General features: G+C 51.4%; 8 protein-coding genes across 8 annotated transcripts; 7 read left to right on the top strand and 1 right to left on the bottom strand.

The window, feature by feature from the left end:
• Positions 1-312: 312 nt before the first annotated feature.
• On the top strand, positions 313-1,907 carry VTN49DRAFT_1775 (uncharacterized protein; the record flags this gene model as incomplete). Its single annotated transcript, XM_069409426.1, has 3 exons — positions 313-389; positions 443-747; positions 799-1,907. The coding sequence occupies 3 exons, from the start codon at positions 313-315 to the stop codon at positions 1,905-1,907; spliced, it is 1,491 nt and encodes a 496-aa protein (XP_069270814.1).
• Positions 1,908-2,059: 152 nt separating this feature from the next.
• On the bottom strand, positions 2,060-3,312 carry VTN49DRAFT_1776 (uncharacterized protein; the record flags this gene model as incomplete). The annotated part of the gene is made up of 5 exons (XM_069409427.1): positions 2,060-2,633; positions 2,688-3,100; positions 3,152-3,175; positions 3,232-3,248; positions 3,300-3,312. 5 exons carry the CDS (start codon positions 3,310-3,312, stop codon positions 2,060-2,062), a joined length of 1,041 nt encoding a protein of 346 aa, XP_069270815.1.
• Positions 3,313-3,556: 244 nt separating this feature from the next.
• VTN49DRAFT_1777 (uncharacterized protein) lies at positions 3,557-3,976 on the top strand (the record flags this gene model as incomplete). The annotated part of the gene is made up of 1 exon (XM_069409428.1): positions 3,557-3,976. One exon carries the CDS (start codon positions 3,557-3,559, stop codon positions 3,974-3,976), a length of 420 nt encoding a protein of 139 aa, XP_069270816.1.
• A 45-nt stretch (positions 3,977-4,021) lies between these two features.
• VTN49DRAFT_1778 (uncharacterized protein) lies at positions 4,022-4,228 on the top strand (the record flags this gene model as incomplete). The annotated part of the gene is made up of 1 exon (XM_069409429.1): positions 4,022-4,228. The coding sequence occupies one exon, from the start codon at positions 4,022-4,024 to the stop codon at positions 4,226-4,228; it is 207 nt and encodes a 68-aa protein (XP_069270817.1).
• Positions 4,229-7,584: 3,356 nt separating this feature from the next.
• On the top strand, positions 7,585-7,936 carry VTN49DRAFT_1779 (uncharacterized protein; the record flags this gene model as incomplete). Its single annotated transcript, XM_069409430.1, has 2 exons — positions 7,585-7,646; positions 7,696-7,936. The coding sequence occupies 2 exons, from the start codon at positions 7,585-7,587 to the stop codon at positions 7,934-7,936; spliced, it is 303 nt and encodes a 100-aa protein (XP_069270818.1).
• An 83-nt stretch (positions 7,937-8,019) lies between these two features.
• Positions 8,020-9,066, top strand: VTN49DRAFT_1780 (uncharacterized protein; the record flags this gene model as incomplete). Its single annotated transcript, XM_069409432.1, has 1 exon — positions 8,020-9,066. One exon carries the CDS (start codon positions 8,020-8,022, stop codon positions 9,064-9,066), a length of 1,047 nt encoding a protein of 348 aa, XP_069270819.1.
• Positions 9,067-9,459: 393 nt separating this feature from the next.
• Positions 9,460-10,125, top strand: VTN49DRAFT_1781 (uncharacterized protein; the record flags this gene model as incomplete). The annotated part of the gene is made up of 2 exons (XM_069409433.1): positions 9,460-9,854; positions 9,912-10,125. The coding sequence occupies 2 exons, from the start codon at positions 9,460-9,462 to the stop codon at positions 10,123-10,125; spliced, it is 609 nt and encodes a 202-aa protein (XP_069270820.1).
• An 808-nt stretch (positions 10,126-10,933) lies between these two features.
• Positions 10,934-13,123, top strand: VTN49DRAFT_1782 (uncharacterized protein; the record flags this gene model as incomplete). Its single annotated transcript, XM_069409434.1, has 1 exon — positions 10,934-13,123. One exon carries the CDS (start codon positions 10,934-10,936, stop codon positions 13,121-13,123), a length of 2,190 nt encoding a protein of 729 aa, XP_069270821.1.
• Between the last annotated feature and the right edge of the window lie 205 nt (positions 13,124-13,328).

Here is a 13,328-nt window from a genome sequence, read left to right on the forward strand (position 1 = left end):
CGGGGCACGGGGTTCGTCACTGCAACTGTAGCTTCGGAATGTCTTGGGCTGGGCCAATGCGGAGTGCACTATCCCCAAAACGGAATAGATGAGGGTTCGTTAATTTGTTTCTTTGTTTTGCTGCGCAATGCGGCGATGCGAAGATCGTACGAACCGGGATTGAAAAGATCCGAGACTGATTTCAGAGGGGGTAAGGACAATTTATTTTTAATTGGTGTCCTCAATCGCACTGGTTGCTGATTTTCAAGGGGCCCAATTGATTGAGTGTTCCTGAGTGCGGAAGATTTTAGCCCCCTGTTGGAAACTGTCGTCATGGCTGTTGGAAAGGAATCCACCATCCCGGTCCAAAGACAGCCAAATAAAAAAGAGGGCTATGATTTTGGAGGACCGTTCGTGAACCCAATTCTCTCGTTTCCACTATTTGAAGCTGATATGCGTGTAGCCTAGGTGCAGCTGGCATCATCTTTGGTCTTCCAGTCCTCCTCTACACGTTCGTCTTTGCTTGCAATGATGTGTCTGGCTGTCCTGCTCCGTCGCTGCTCCATCCGTCCACCTTGACATGGGATACTCTTAAGGAGGAGATTGGCTGGCCGGAGGAAGGACTCTCAGCCCTTTTTGATGTGCAGGTGTTTTTGTGGGTGCTGGGATACTATGCACTGTGTCTTGCAGGACAGGTGTTTCTCCCTGGCAGGGTGGTGGAAGGGACGGTATTGACCTGCGGAAGGCGACTGAAGTACAAGTTCAACTGTGAGTTACTTCTTAGCACAGTCACTTCTCCAAAGCGACTGACAAGAGCAGCGTTTCTCTTTGCCATTCTGCTGTTATCTGCCCTCGGCGTGGGAACTTATCTCCATGGCGCCGATTTCGCTGTCTGGACATATATGTGGGACCATCATATCCAACTCATTACGGCGAACCAGCTGGTGGTATTCGCTATTTCAATCTTTGTCTACGCCAACAGCTTCACCATTCCCAAGCCTGGCGAGCCCAATCCCGACTACCGTGAATTGGCCGCCGGCGGCCACACTGGCAATGTCTTGTACGACTTCTTCATTGGTCGTGAACTCAACCCTCGGATCAAGCTCCCCATCCCGTTTGTCAGCGACGTCTCGCGGACGATCGATATCAAGGTCCTTTGCGAAATGCGGCCCGGCTTGGTCGGATGGGTCATCTTGAACCTGTCCAATATCGCTCATCAGTACCGTACCCACGGCTACGTGACCGATTCCATCATCCTGGTCACTGCATTCCAGGGATTCTACGTCTTGGAAAGCCTCTATACGGAATCGTCCATTCTGACTATGATCGACATCATTATGGACGGATTCGGCTACATGCTGGCCTTTGGCGATCTTGTCTGGGTTCCATTCCTCTACTCCTTCCAGACGCGATACCTGTCCATCTTTCCGGCGAAGATGGGCGTCAGCGGCATCGTCTTCACTCTGTCCGTCTACGGAATCGGCTACTACATCTTCCGCAGCGCGAACGCCCAAAAGGACCGCTTCCGCAGAAACCCGGACGACCCTCGCGTCAAGCATCTCAAGTACATCACCACCAAGACTGGCTCCAAGTTGTTGATCTCTGGTTGGTGGGGGGTTGCCCGGCATATCAACTACTTTGGCGATTGGTTGATGTCGTGGGCGTTTTGTTCGCCGACGGGTGTTGCGGGATTTATCATTGAGCGGTCTCTCAACCCGGCCACGGGTCTGGTTGAGAAACGAGCGGTGCAAACCCCAGAAGTCCGCGGCTGGGGTATGATTTTCACGTACTTTTATATCCTCTACTTTGGCACCTTGCTCGTTCACCGAGAGTCTCGGGATGAGGAGAAGTGCAGAAACAAGTACGGAAAGGACTGGGAGCGGTATACGTCGATTGTGAAGAGCAAGATTATTCCTGGGGTGTACTGATATGCTTAGGGGTGGTTACTAAGGAGATGCATTATGTACTAACATCTATATATACTGTATAGACTTAATATGTAAAAGATCATAGTAAAACACGAGAGAATCAAACAAATGGGTATCTCTACAGAAATAGAAAGAAAAGAAGGAAGCCAGTATCAATCTCTGACGGTAATCGTCCAAGTCTTTAGATCCGGCCGGGCGTCAAACTCGGATACCTCGCGTGGATTCCGACTCCGTCTCCAGTCTCCAGGACTGCTGTTACCCTCTCCGTACGCAGCGCCAAGGGTACTGCCGCTCGAGCTTTCGACGCGGTCATGATGGCTCCGCGAGGTACCCTTGCCGAGCCGTTGCCGCTCCGGCTTTGGTGATAGACGAGAGGAGCCTCCGTGCAGTGTCGAGCGCGATGCGGAATCGCTGATACTGCTCTCGTCGTGGTACAAGGAGTAGTCATCGGTGCGGTCGGAACGGGACGAGGATGAGGGGGCGACTCCGGGAGGGAAGCCATTCCCACCTTGGAAGATATCTTCGATTAACTGATCGGGGGGCAGTTCGCCGTCGCGGCAGGTCCATGAGGTTGCCAGCGTGCGGCGGTAGAGGTCCTTCATGTCACCGGTCTCGCGGCCGATGTTGATCGAAGGAATGTCGCCCAGGTCGTCGGGAGGTTGTGCGGTATCCGTTTGGAGGATGCCTGCGATTCCGCCAAAAGCCATTGCGGATTTAAGGGGAGGACTTTTGTTCATCAGTCATTGTGTTGTGTTTGATTTCAGAGGGGAAGCGACATACGTGATAAAGGTCTTCTCCCCGTCCAACTGCCGCATATAAATTCCAATCTTGAGCGTGCTGTTCACCTTACTGTCCTGCATCAAGTACCGCCGGACGATGCCATGCTCGTTATCGCTCTTATCAGCATATTCGGCGAGATTGAGCTTGACATTCCCTAGCGCGATCCGGTCACCGCGATTATTGGACGAAAATTCCTGAATGATCTCGAACGTGATCATGCAGTCTTGCAGCATCTGATTCCGGTCAATCGTCAGACGAACTGGAATGACTTTCTCGTAATCCCATATTGCCAGGTGGTCCTGGATCACGGCCCGTTCGGTCTGTCCGCGGTGTTCCGCGGCGGTTGACGAGGAGAGATGCCATTTCACGTATGCAGTGCCGCAGACGAGAGGGATATTGTTGAGATCAATAATCTTTTGTGTTCAGTGGATGTCCAGTTTTTTTTCTTTTTGGGGCGTACTTACGTTTAACTTGAGCTCGAATCGCGGCTATCCCGTGCCAGTTGTCAGTCCTGGGAAGTTGAAGAGGGGGATAGGTGACTCACCCTTCGGTGTTTCGGAACTACTCAGTATTAGCCGTTATTCTTCAAGAGAGACAGGCTGCGATACCTACCGAATGCTTGCATTGTCACGGTATTTCAGTGGCACTTCTCAACAATGTTGACTCTGGGGTGTGCAGAACACCTGCGATATCAAAGGCGGTGAATTTTTTAAGTCCGGCAAAATGTCCTTGCAGTCTAATCAGTAGGCGGTAGGTTCAGTATTTGTCTTATCGCTTGAACAAGGATCTGGGTTTGATTCGGTCGAGACCTCCAGATCCACTTCCAAGTTCCAAACACCCAACACTTTGATATTCATCTTGATAACCGAATGAACATGAGCAGACTTCCCTCGCCGCCGTCCGAATCGGACGGTCCGGCCCCATCTCAGGAGCCTGTTCCCCTTGAATCCGAAATCCGCACCACGCCCATCCACCCACTTCTTCCTGAGATCCGAGTTCCGAGCGGCGACCGGCCATCCAGTCAATACCACCCCGTTACCTGCCAACCTCTCAACATTGAGGAATTGGACTCTCAAATACAACAACTACGCAAGATCTACCCGTCGAAGGCGGCCGCTCTGCGCGCACAGGAAGATATCGCAAAGGAGGTCAAACAGAGGATGGAGGAAGCTGATCGCAAGCGGAACGAGGTGCAGAAATTGCTCGAGAAGAAAACTAAGGAGTGGGATATGGAGTATAAGGTGCTGTCGAAGTACCAAGAGCTGAAGGCTTCGGAGTTGCCGTCATGAGGGTGGGCTAGGGTGATTGCCGATGAAGGAATTGTTCCAGCTTCGATGCGCCATTTTTTCCTGATAGTGATATCTTCGGACCTCATGATGACGATCGAAGAGAATCATCGTGGCTTGAAGGGTCCTGTACTATCACCCAGAGTCAAACTTCGAGAACTACCGGTCTACGGTTCTCATGGCTCGAAGCCCGTCGATATCTTGCCCACGATTGCCGATCTCGACTCCCAAATGGATGAGCATTGGCGGATATGACCAACTAGGTCTACATAATGAGTTCTTTTATGCATCCCTCTCTCTCGGGAAATACGAACAAAAGCAACCATCAGTATTAGCGAAATAGATGCTGTCGCAAGTGATTCTTACCAACTGCAGCTTTGAATGTCTACGCAGCCACAATTCGACGAATCGGCACCTTATTCATGAACTTGCTATTTTCCGAGACACAGTGTAGTGACATCCTCCTCCGGTGTCGTCAGTTGTATGTGTACAATTTTCCATACGTGATGCACAGGCCCGTTCTTGAGATGAGCTCACATGGGAATTAAGAAATCTAAGCTTTGGGCCATTGGTTCGTTGACCTACGACCCAAATATGTGACAATCGTGTTGGTGCGTCGGAGCACAGATACGAAGTGCTTGTCTCACTGGATAAGCATCGTGATTCTTCCGATGATCTTCGTCGATCAAGGGAGTATTCCAGTGCATTACCAGGCTTGCCCTAATGGATATCCGAATTAGGCAAGTGAGAGGGATCATTCGCCTGGAGCACAAACGCCAAATGCTCCGTATGTAGTTTTCTGTACAGTACTGTATCGTGTGTTTTGATACCTATCCACTTTCAAGGAGTACTAGAATTCAGGAGAGCTCACGGTCTCACCCATGGCTTACTTTCGACAAAGTATTGGACCTTTGTGAAGTATTGGATAATGTCTCCAGAAGGAAGTTTAACGAAACCACTCGGGGTAGCATCTGTCCATTTTCCCGAGGTCCAAGCGTTCTCGAATCTCCCTGTCTTAGACGCGGCCATGGCGTTGGATGATGCAAACATTAAACTGCACAATAAGGAATTATGGTTTCGAACTACCCCCAGACCCGAAGCTCGTCTAGAACTGTCCATTGGAACGAGTTCTCGATGTTTTTTTCGCGAAATGGATTGGATGATGGGCCAAAAAAGTCTATCGAAGGTCCAGTTAGGCCCAGTTAGACCTACCGATGGAGTAAGTCGACCGCGAAGCCGGGAAGAACCGCACAAAAAAAAACCAGGGAACCCCCCTCTAGCCAGTTTGATCAAGAAAAACTGGGCAAACCATAGCGAAGAAACGCGTCAAATCACGTTCAAAGCGAGACAAGGCAGCTGAGGGCTTTAACGTTAAGGTTAGGCCGAGGGCCTCGCGAACGTCGCGTTTGCGGGTTTCCGACACGCCGACGACGCGCGTGTACTCCGTATAGGAAATTTGTTGACGCGTATGTACGAAGTTCCTAGAAATTGTTGGGGAGTCTTTGGGAGCCCGGGAAGACGCGGACGCGACCTGGATGATTTGCAGAATTTGTATCACGTCGTTAGTGAGACTACTCCCTACACGCGATGCAGGATTTGAAACGGCAGGATGACTCGAAAAGCCGAAAGGATCTACTATCAAGTGGAAGATAGCTCATCGAAGAGGCTTTGATGAGTCATGCGCACATATGACGTCGTAGATTTCATTTTCCACCGGTTCATCGTCGTATCGGCGGCGTGGTTTGGCCAACTGCCGAAGGGGACCAGTGCATTGGGCTTGTCAGAATACTACGACCATATCGATAGTGATTGAACTAGGTTTGTTGGGGAACATGCTGGCAAGGCAAATCTGCAAAGAATTAATTGCTTTCAGTCGTATGTACTCTATTAACAGCCTGGAAACTGGAAGATTCCCAGTTTATGGAGCACTATTTGCCCAAATAGAACGACTGCAGAAAACGAAGGCTGGTGGATGGCTGCATGTAAGGAGCACCGCCACAACAACTGTGGCGCAGGCATTTGGGATGCAGCGATCAGTCGACGACGTTTGTTTCAAACCACTCGGTCAGTGGATCTACGAAACAAAGTATAATCGTACGGAACGGACGGATCGCCGTATCGATACAATAACCATACATACAGCGCTCCGGACTCCGTAAAGCCGTCGGTTATTCTCGTTCTCCTCGACAGTGGCTGGAGGCTGAGAAACATGTGACCTGATCTCGTGACCCTAATCACGTGCTTTCTATTTGCCCCAATTTGCGGGTCAGCCAGCAATCAGCATTCTTTTAGCGACTTTTATCGACAGTAAAAAAAGGTGAGTTAATCTGTAGAGAAGCTTTCCGTTGCGAAGTTTCTGTCAATTTTGAGTAAGTCTGCCGACGACCGGTCGATCTGCCATGAGGCCAATCGCAGATCGTAGCGGGGATTTCAGCTGCACACGCGACGCCAAGTGGTAAGGCGTGCTGGCGAATCCGGTGCCCAAAGCGGCCCAAGACTGTGCATCGCGTCGCCCCACGCTGCCCCTCCTTCAGCTAGTTTGGCTGCTTAGGGTTTCTTCGGCTACCCTTAGGGTGCCGATGTCTCTCTGCGGTTCGCGATATTGAGGACGTGCCTCGTTTTCCCCCCTGGAGTCCGCCTCGCGGGTGGCGACTCTCTTCATTTCACCCAGTTTTACCCTGGATGCTGGTCCCAACACTTGATGGATTGCAGATTCCCTTTCAGCTTCAGAAAGGCTCCGTCCGTGCGAAAATCCTAGTTCCCAATCGAGTCCTGTACTTTTGTAGTTCACTCCTGGATGATGCATGGACAATCCGTCGCATATTGAGCTTGATCCACCGCAACTGATGGGTATGACTGGATTGCCTCAAAGATTGTACGGATGATCGCTTGATTATTCGGTGATAGTTCGGAGCTCTGTCCATGACCTTCATGCAGTAGCTTGTTCCTGTGATGGAGAAGTGGCAAGAATGAAGTTGGGGCATCTGGGGTATGGCAGGCTGCATCCAGATGCTCTCAGGCAAAATCTTGGTTGATGTAACTGTCTTGAGTCTGATCTGTCTACTCGTACCGGTTGCTATTTACGCTGCGGAAAATAGACACCCCTGCTCGGTAGGGCCCTAAGCGTTGGTCCAGAAGCATGTCCTGCTGGAGGAGTATCGTCATGAACTTTCCGACAGTTCCTTGGCTTTCATATCCTGCTCCAAAATTCTAATACAAACATAGCTTCAAGAGGAAGTACAAGATTAAGGAAAATCGGGAGGTGCTCGAGTCCGCATGCGTCGCTAGGCGCCCAACGATCGCGGCTTGATTCGGTTTGGGTGGTTGCAGGCGGCTTGCAAAACACCATTTGAGTGGACTCCAAACTGTTGATGTTGGGGAGACCAGCATGACCCAGGATACTGTCACGAAGATCGCCACCCCTGCAGTTGGGTCTGCACTTTCGTACAGTAGTGATGCCGAAGTTGAGCTTTGTGGCGAAGAGTGCACTGAACCATCATCGGATGCAGGTCAAGCACATCGTAGCTCCGAAATGTTAGATTAACCTAGCCAAGTTTACAGCATGGTTGTATCTGTCTGGGTAATACGGCAGAAATACAGCAGCCCCGTCCATGCTATCGGAGTCAGAGTCCGCCAACTTCGCCAAGCGGGCCGCTGCAGGGCTCCATAAGCCGTAACTTCTTCGCTGTGTAAAAAAACACCGCCGCCGGCTCATTAAAAAGGTCTCCGTCTCCCACCTCACTTGACAGTCGCTCTTTTTGCCTTTTCCGGATAACGATCTATCCATTTTCTCTTCTCTTTTGCCTCTTCTTTTCCTTCTGTCCGCTAACGCCAGTTCTTAATGCTTCTGATGTCTTGCTTTTCATGATTGCCTACAGTCTTGATGTCTCGCGCCTCTATACTACGCTACGTACGACTTTAATATCAACTCACTCCTGCTCCGGACGCATGTCGCAACTTTGACCACTTTCCCACTCTCCAAACATCACGTTTTGTCCGCTCATCACTTGTGACATAATCTTCTCCGTTGCTGCGTGGTGAGCAGAATGCCGTCAGCACTATTACCGGCATCCGCGGCGGCTTTTGCGCCTCGTGGCAACCCGAATGTGGTGTTGGGTTCCAAGGTTGAGCCATGGTTGACGGCAACCCTCAAACGAGTTAACCGAGTCAAGCGGCCTCTGAATAATGTTACGCAACATTCGCGCTGCCTGACTGAGGCCTTGTCGTCGCCCAACGCCATCTGGACGTTGTGCTCCCTCATGTTGCCCAAGGCCCCTGACGCAGAACTCACCAAGGATGAAAACCCCCTGGTGGATGCCCTGTTCAACTACCAGATGATCCATGTGGAAGCCTATGTTGTTCATGTGGATATGGTCTCTCAGAATGAGGTCGCCTTCAAACTAACCCCTGAGACGATCGACGCTTTGGTCGAGTTCCACAAGGAGGTCTTTTCGGCAGATACCGCTGCCTCCACCTGGGATTGGCCCGAGAAAGAGGCTCAGATCAAGAAGTTGCAAGAGGAATTTGTCCAGTCGGCTAACAAGTTTGTTTACCGAACGAGTGTCCAAGCATTGGAGGGAATGGAGGAGGATGGTGCCGGGGAGTTGTTGTGCGGTCGCAGTGAGGAAGCCAAGGCCGCAGTGCTGAGTCTCTTTGTGCCGCTGCAGCCTCCCCCGCCGCGTGTGGTGGATGTGGTCCAGCCAGTGTCGGTAATGCCTAGCTCAACAGTGGCCGATGACGACTGGTGGTCAACTCCTGTCCAGCAGCAGAACATCTCCCCCGAAAGCTGGAAACTGGTTCCCACAAGTTCGAGCCCGGCATCGACGACTGACGTGAATTCGAGTATGTGGGCCGAGGTTACGACGCAGTCGGAGCAACTGTCTTCCCCAACGCCCTCGTTCACCCAACCGTACACAACGTCGCCGTTCAGCGCCCCGCAGTTCTACACCGCTCCAGCCACTCTGGCAGCCATGGCGGCCCTTCCTCTCCCCAGCACATTGATCCAGCCCTGTGGGACCGTGGCCAGCCTGGGCGGGTTTGGCTGGGGTGACCGCTACCAGGACTTTGCCTTGCCGTACGGCACCACGATGTAGCCATACTCCCGTGCTACAAGTGACACGGCATGACGACATCTCATGTAATATAGCACGCACGGTGTTACGAAGCGAGTTGGAGAGAGTTGCGACATTAGTTCCGGAAGCAAGTGTGGGTGACGACTACCAATCTACCACTGCGCCATATCAGAACTCAACACCTCCCTCTGCCGATGACTTGACGGTTACGCATATGGCGAGCATCGAGCCTCCGAGGGCATTATGACGGCGTTAGCGCATCGAGTTCTCTGTTCAACACCGCAATATTTCGTGCGTTTTTGTTTCGTCGTTTTGTCTTTTTTTTTTTTTCCAGCAAGCGTTCTCGTTTGATTTGATTGATCGTTGCATTGCATAAGAAGCGGCGGGTCGGCTTTCTGCTTTTCCTTTTGACGAATGTTCTGGTGGATGTTCGTTCTTTTCTTATCATTTTCATGTTACGTCAAAGACTTACTAGCCTCGCGGCTCTGGACACGATTGATGAGTTTACGCTCTTTTTTCATTTCTGCTGTCGATGATTTTCTCGAGACGTTTGGCGGCTTGATGGGAGGATCCCGAAACGATAGCACGGCTTGGACCGGCATGAGGGCTCGTGACCTCCGCTGCCAAATCCGTCGTTCTCCCTCTGACTGTGCGTTTTCACTTTCGATGCTGGGAATCGAAACTGGCTATCTCTGGGAGATGGGTGAAAAACGACCGGGACGAGAAACTCGACAGCGCGGACAGGATCCGCTTTTGTTGGAGGGAAGCTGGACATGGATCTGGCAGGATACTCTACTGCCTCCCAGTCTGTGACTGGTGCACTCTTGGGACAGTGTCCCATTGGTTGAGTTTCCTTGCTCGTCCAGTCCCGTCTTCTCTTCACTAAGGGGTCACTGTGTGATCCCAACAGATAGGTACATCCCCTATCCTCCAGGCTGGTCTTTTTGCTTGTATTCCTGGAGATGCTCGGATTTCCCCTCCTCTGTCCACTGGTCTGGGAGAGGGGCATGTGGAAATCGGGAATCGGATGCGGGCATTGATTGCTACTCTCGTTTTGCTTACCATGTACTTAGTTTTTGATTAAGTAGCACTTTTTATTTATAACAACCAAGTTTTTCTTTCGTCATCGGCTTCCTTTATATAGCAGGGCGTTTGAATCTCATAGTATTAATTGCTCTCTGCATACAGACTCTAGTGTGTTGGGGGAGTCCGTCTTTCAGCCCCAAGTTGCATCCGGATTCCAATACCCTTCAGTGTCTAGTCAAGTCACCCGGTTTTTGACAACTCAAATCGTTCTATCTGCACGACTCCAACTACATCTAGAGGCATTCACTGGTGGTCTGTTCGTTTTGCCCCCCGCGTATCCACAACGTATCGACACCTGTCAGAAGCAGAAACAGGGCTACGGCTACACGTGACCGGCCAAAATCGTTATCACGTGAAATTGGATCACCTAACCCTGTCTCTGCCGCTGATTCCACAGTCGACGAGTGAGTTTCTATAGTATGTAGATGAGAAGAATTACATGAGGTCTCTAAGCTGAGCAGTTCTTGCTACGTTGATCAGTCATTTTGGCTTTCTTCGATAAGACTTTTCAGGCTGAGTCGGGAAATCCTGGCCATGGATTATCACGTGCAGCCCTGGAAATGCTTGCTGCAGTGATGACGTCGGTCATCAATTGGCGTGTGGATTAGAGTCGCTTCGTACACCTTATATAGATGACATTTTCTAGTTTCCATGCTGTATGACGTCTCTTGTAGACTAAGTTACTTTTCCAAATGTTGAATGAGTGAGAACAGACAGTTGCATAGTACTATCAAATCATTTTTGCCAATCCCATTCGATACTGCAGTGTCGTTCATTTCAACCATTCAGGTTACTATCTGACATGTCGGCTCTCCATGACGCACTGTCCTCCTTGGGGCCGATCTCATGGGACGACACTCCTACCGATTCGCCAGATGAGCTCCGACAATTCGCCGACGAGATCTTCTCCAAAGCGCAGTTGGTCCTAGACAGCGTTCCAGAAGCTCCGACTTCTCCCTCCCAACCTGGTTCGAGGACGTCTCAATCGTCTACGTCGACGTCTTCGTCATCATTGTCTTCCGATTCCTCCGTTCCATTCACGTCACAAGTGCCGGAGTCGGAGCTGGCGACGTTGCGGCGGGAATGGGGCAAACCGATCAAGATGAACGATGCCAAGGAGAACCCTCTGGGGATCCCAATGTATAAATTGAGCGGAAAGGATGGAAAAGGTGCATGGTTTGCGCGCCGCAGCGTGCATGTGGGCGTGCCGTTTGACCGATGGAGAGCAAAAATGCAAGCCGAGATGCAGGAGACACTGAAGGCGCGGGAAGAGGAGCGGCGACAGGGGATCACGCCAACAAAGGCGGTCCGTGGAGTTGGATGTGATAAATTGTTGGAAGCGGTCGATATTCCGGAGGCTGGAGGAGCGAGCGGCGGGCGAGCGTTTGGAAAGCTGGAGGTGTATCTCTTGTCTGCGCAATTCCCCGGCCCAACGACCGCTAGAGATTTTGTCTCCTTGATTGCCACGACGGAGGCACAGCCAGGCGAAGGAGAAAAGCAAGCGCGCAATAGCATGGCGCCATGGTACATGATTGTTTCGAAGCCGTGCCATCACCCGGAAGCACCACCGCGGGACGGGTATGTGAGAGGCCAGTACGAATCGGTCGAGTTGATTCGGGAGCTGGTTCCTGCACGAGGCCGTCGTCCATCATATGCAAGAGCCACGACGTACCCAACCAAACTGCCGGACCCTGGATCCGAAACGCGGGTGAGGAAAAGAGCGAATTCATCCCCCAGAGGAGCAAGGAGTAAGACAGGGACAGCCGTGAAGGAAGCGGAAGGCGAGGGCGGAAACGAACATGTTCAGTGGAACATTGAGAAATCAACATCGAACCCGGTCGAATGGATCATGGTCACGAGGAGTGATCCCGGTGGGAGCGTGCCTCGATGGATGGTGGAGAGAGGGACACCGAAAAGCATTGCCAGCGATGCAGCCAAATTCCTCAATTGGGTATCCCAGCCGGACGAATCAACAATGGGGGTTTCCAGTGATATAGGAGAGACAGTCCGGGACGTCGAGAGCAGCCAAAAAGAGCGAGCGGGCGTTGAGTGCGGAGAACCAGCGGGCATACACCACTATGTGGACAAACAGACAGACACTGCCGACATCAGCTCGATTCCGACTAGCGGGCTATGGAGCAGCATCTACAATATGGCAAATTGGATGCTCGGACAGCCAAAGTCGATCCTGGGTTATGCGTTTGGTTACTCAACGGAACCCTCTGATGGCCACTTGGATCTGGCAGGGTCTGAGGTCAACTATGTGGACGACGCGGTCTCAACCGCAAGTGACGATTATGCCAGCGCAGAATCGAGTCTTCGCGGATCCACACCGGGAACGATTTCTCCAATATATCAATCTCGAGCATCGTCGGTATCGGCTGACAGATCAATGCGTAGCAAAGATGACGCCATTCCTGAAAGCATCAGTGCAGCGCTTACTGGGAATAAGGACGCCAAGGCAAAGCCGTCGTCGGAGGAAAAGAACCTCGCCAAATTAGCGGCGAAACGACGAGCTGTCGAGTCCAAGTTATCGGCCACCAACGCGGAAATCGAGGGCTTTGGCGGGAGGTCCACATCCAAAGACGACACTGAGAGCGACCGCGACAGTAACAGCGATGTCCCGAAAGAGAGCCCAGAGACAGCACGCGCTGGAGCCCAGGAACACAAACGTCTCGTGCGTCTTCGACGCAATCAATCAAAACTCTCCGCACAGCTCCGCAAAATCGACGGCCAGCAGATCAAGCTTGCCCAGAAACTCGAGTCACGAAAGCGCAGAGCTGCTGCGCGGAATGAGAAATCTCGGGAAAAATCTCGGGCTGGCTCCGAGGTTCAGGAGATGGGCAAAGAAATCGCAAATCTCAGGACTGAAGTGCTCGAACTCCGGGCTGAGCGGGAGAAATGGTTAGATATCATCGGACGGCTGCAAAAAGAGAACACCAGTTTAGCAGCGAGAAGTGGGCTGATCAGCAAAGGATATGGAACTGATTGATGAAACCAGAGAAGGTCGTATGCATGCGCGACTGTGAATATTCATAATGTCTGATTGTTTGTGTATGTTATTAGTGCTGGCTATCATCTAGATGACTCATGGATGGCACCTATCCATGGTCTGCTAATCTATCCTTTTCTGAGAGCATATGAAGGGTAAATGACACTGAGGAACCTTTCCGCGAAAGGACGACGTAAGAGTGTCC

The sequence above is a fragment of the Thermomyces lanuginosus genome, assembly GCF_041956635.1.
Source record: "Thermomyces lanuginosus strain ATCC 200065 unplaced genomic scaffold VTN49scaffold_22, whole genome shotgun sequence".
Lineage (NCBI taxonomy): Eukaryota > Fungi > Ascomycota > Eurotiomycetes > Eurotiales > Trichocomaceae > Thermomyces > Thermomyces lanuginosus.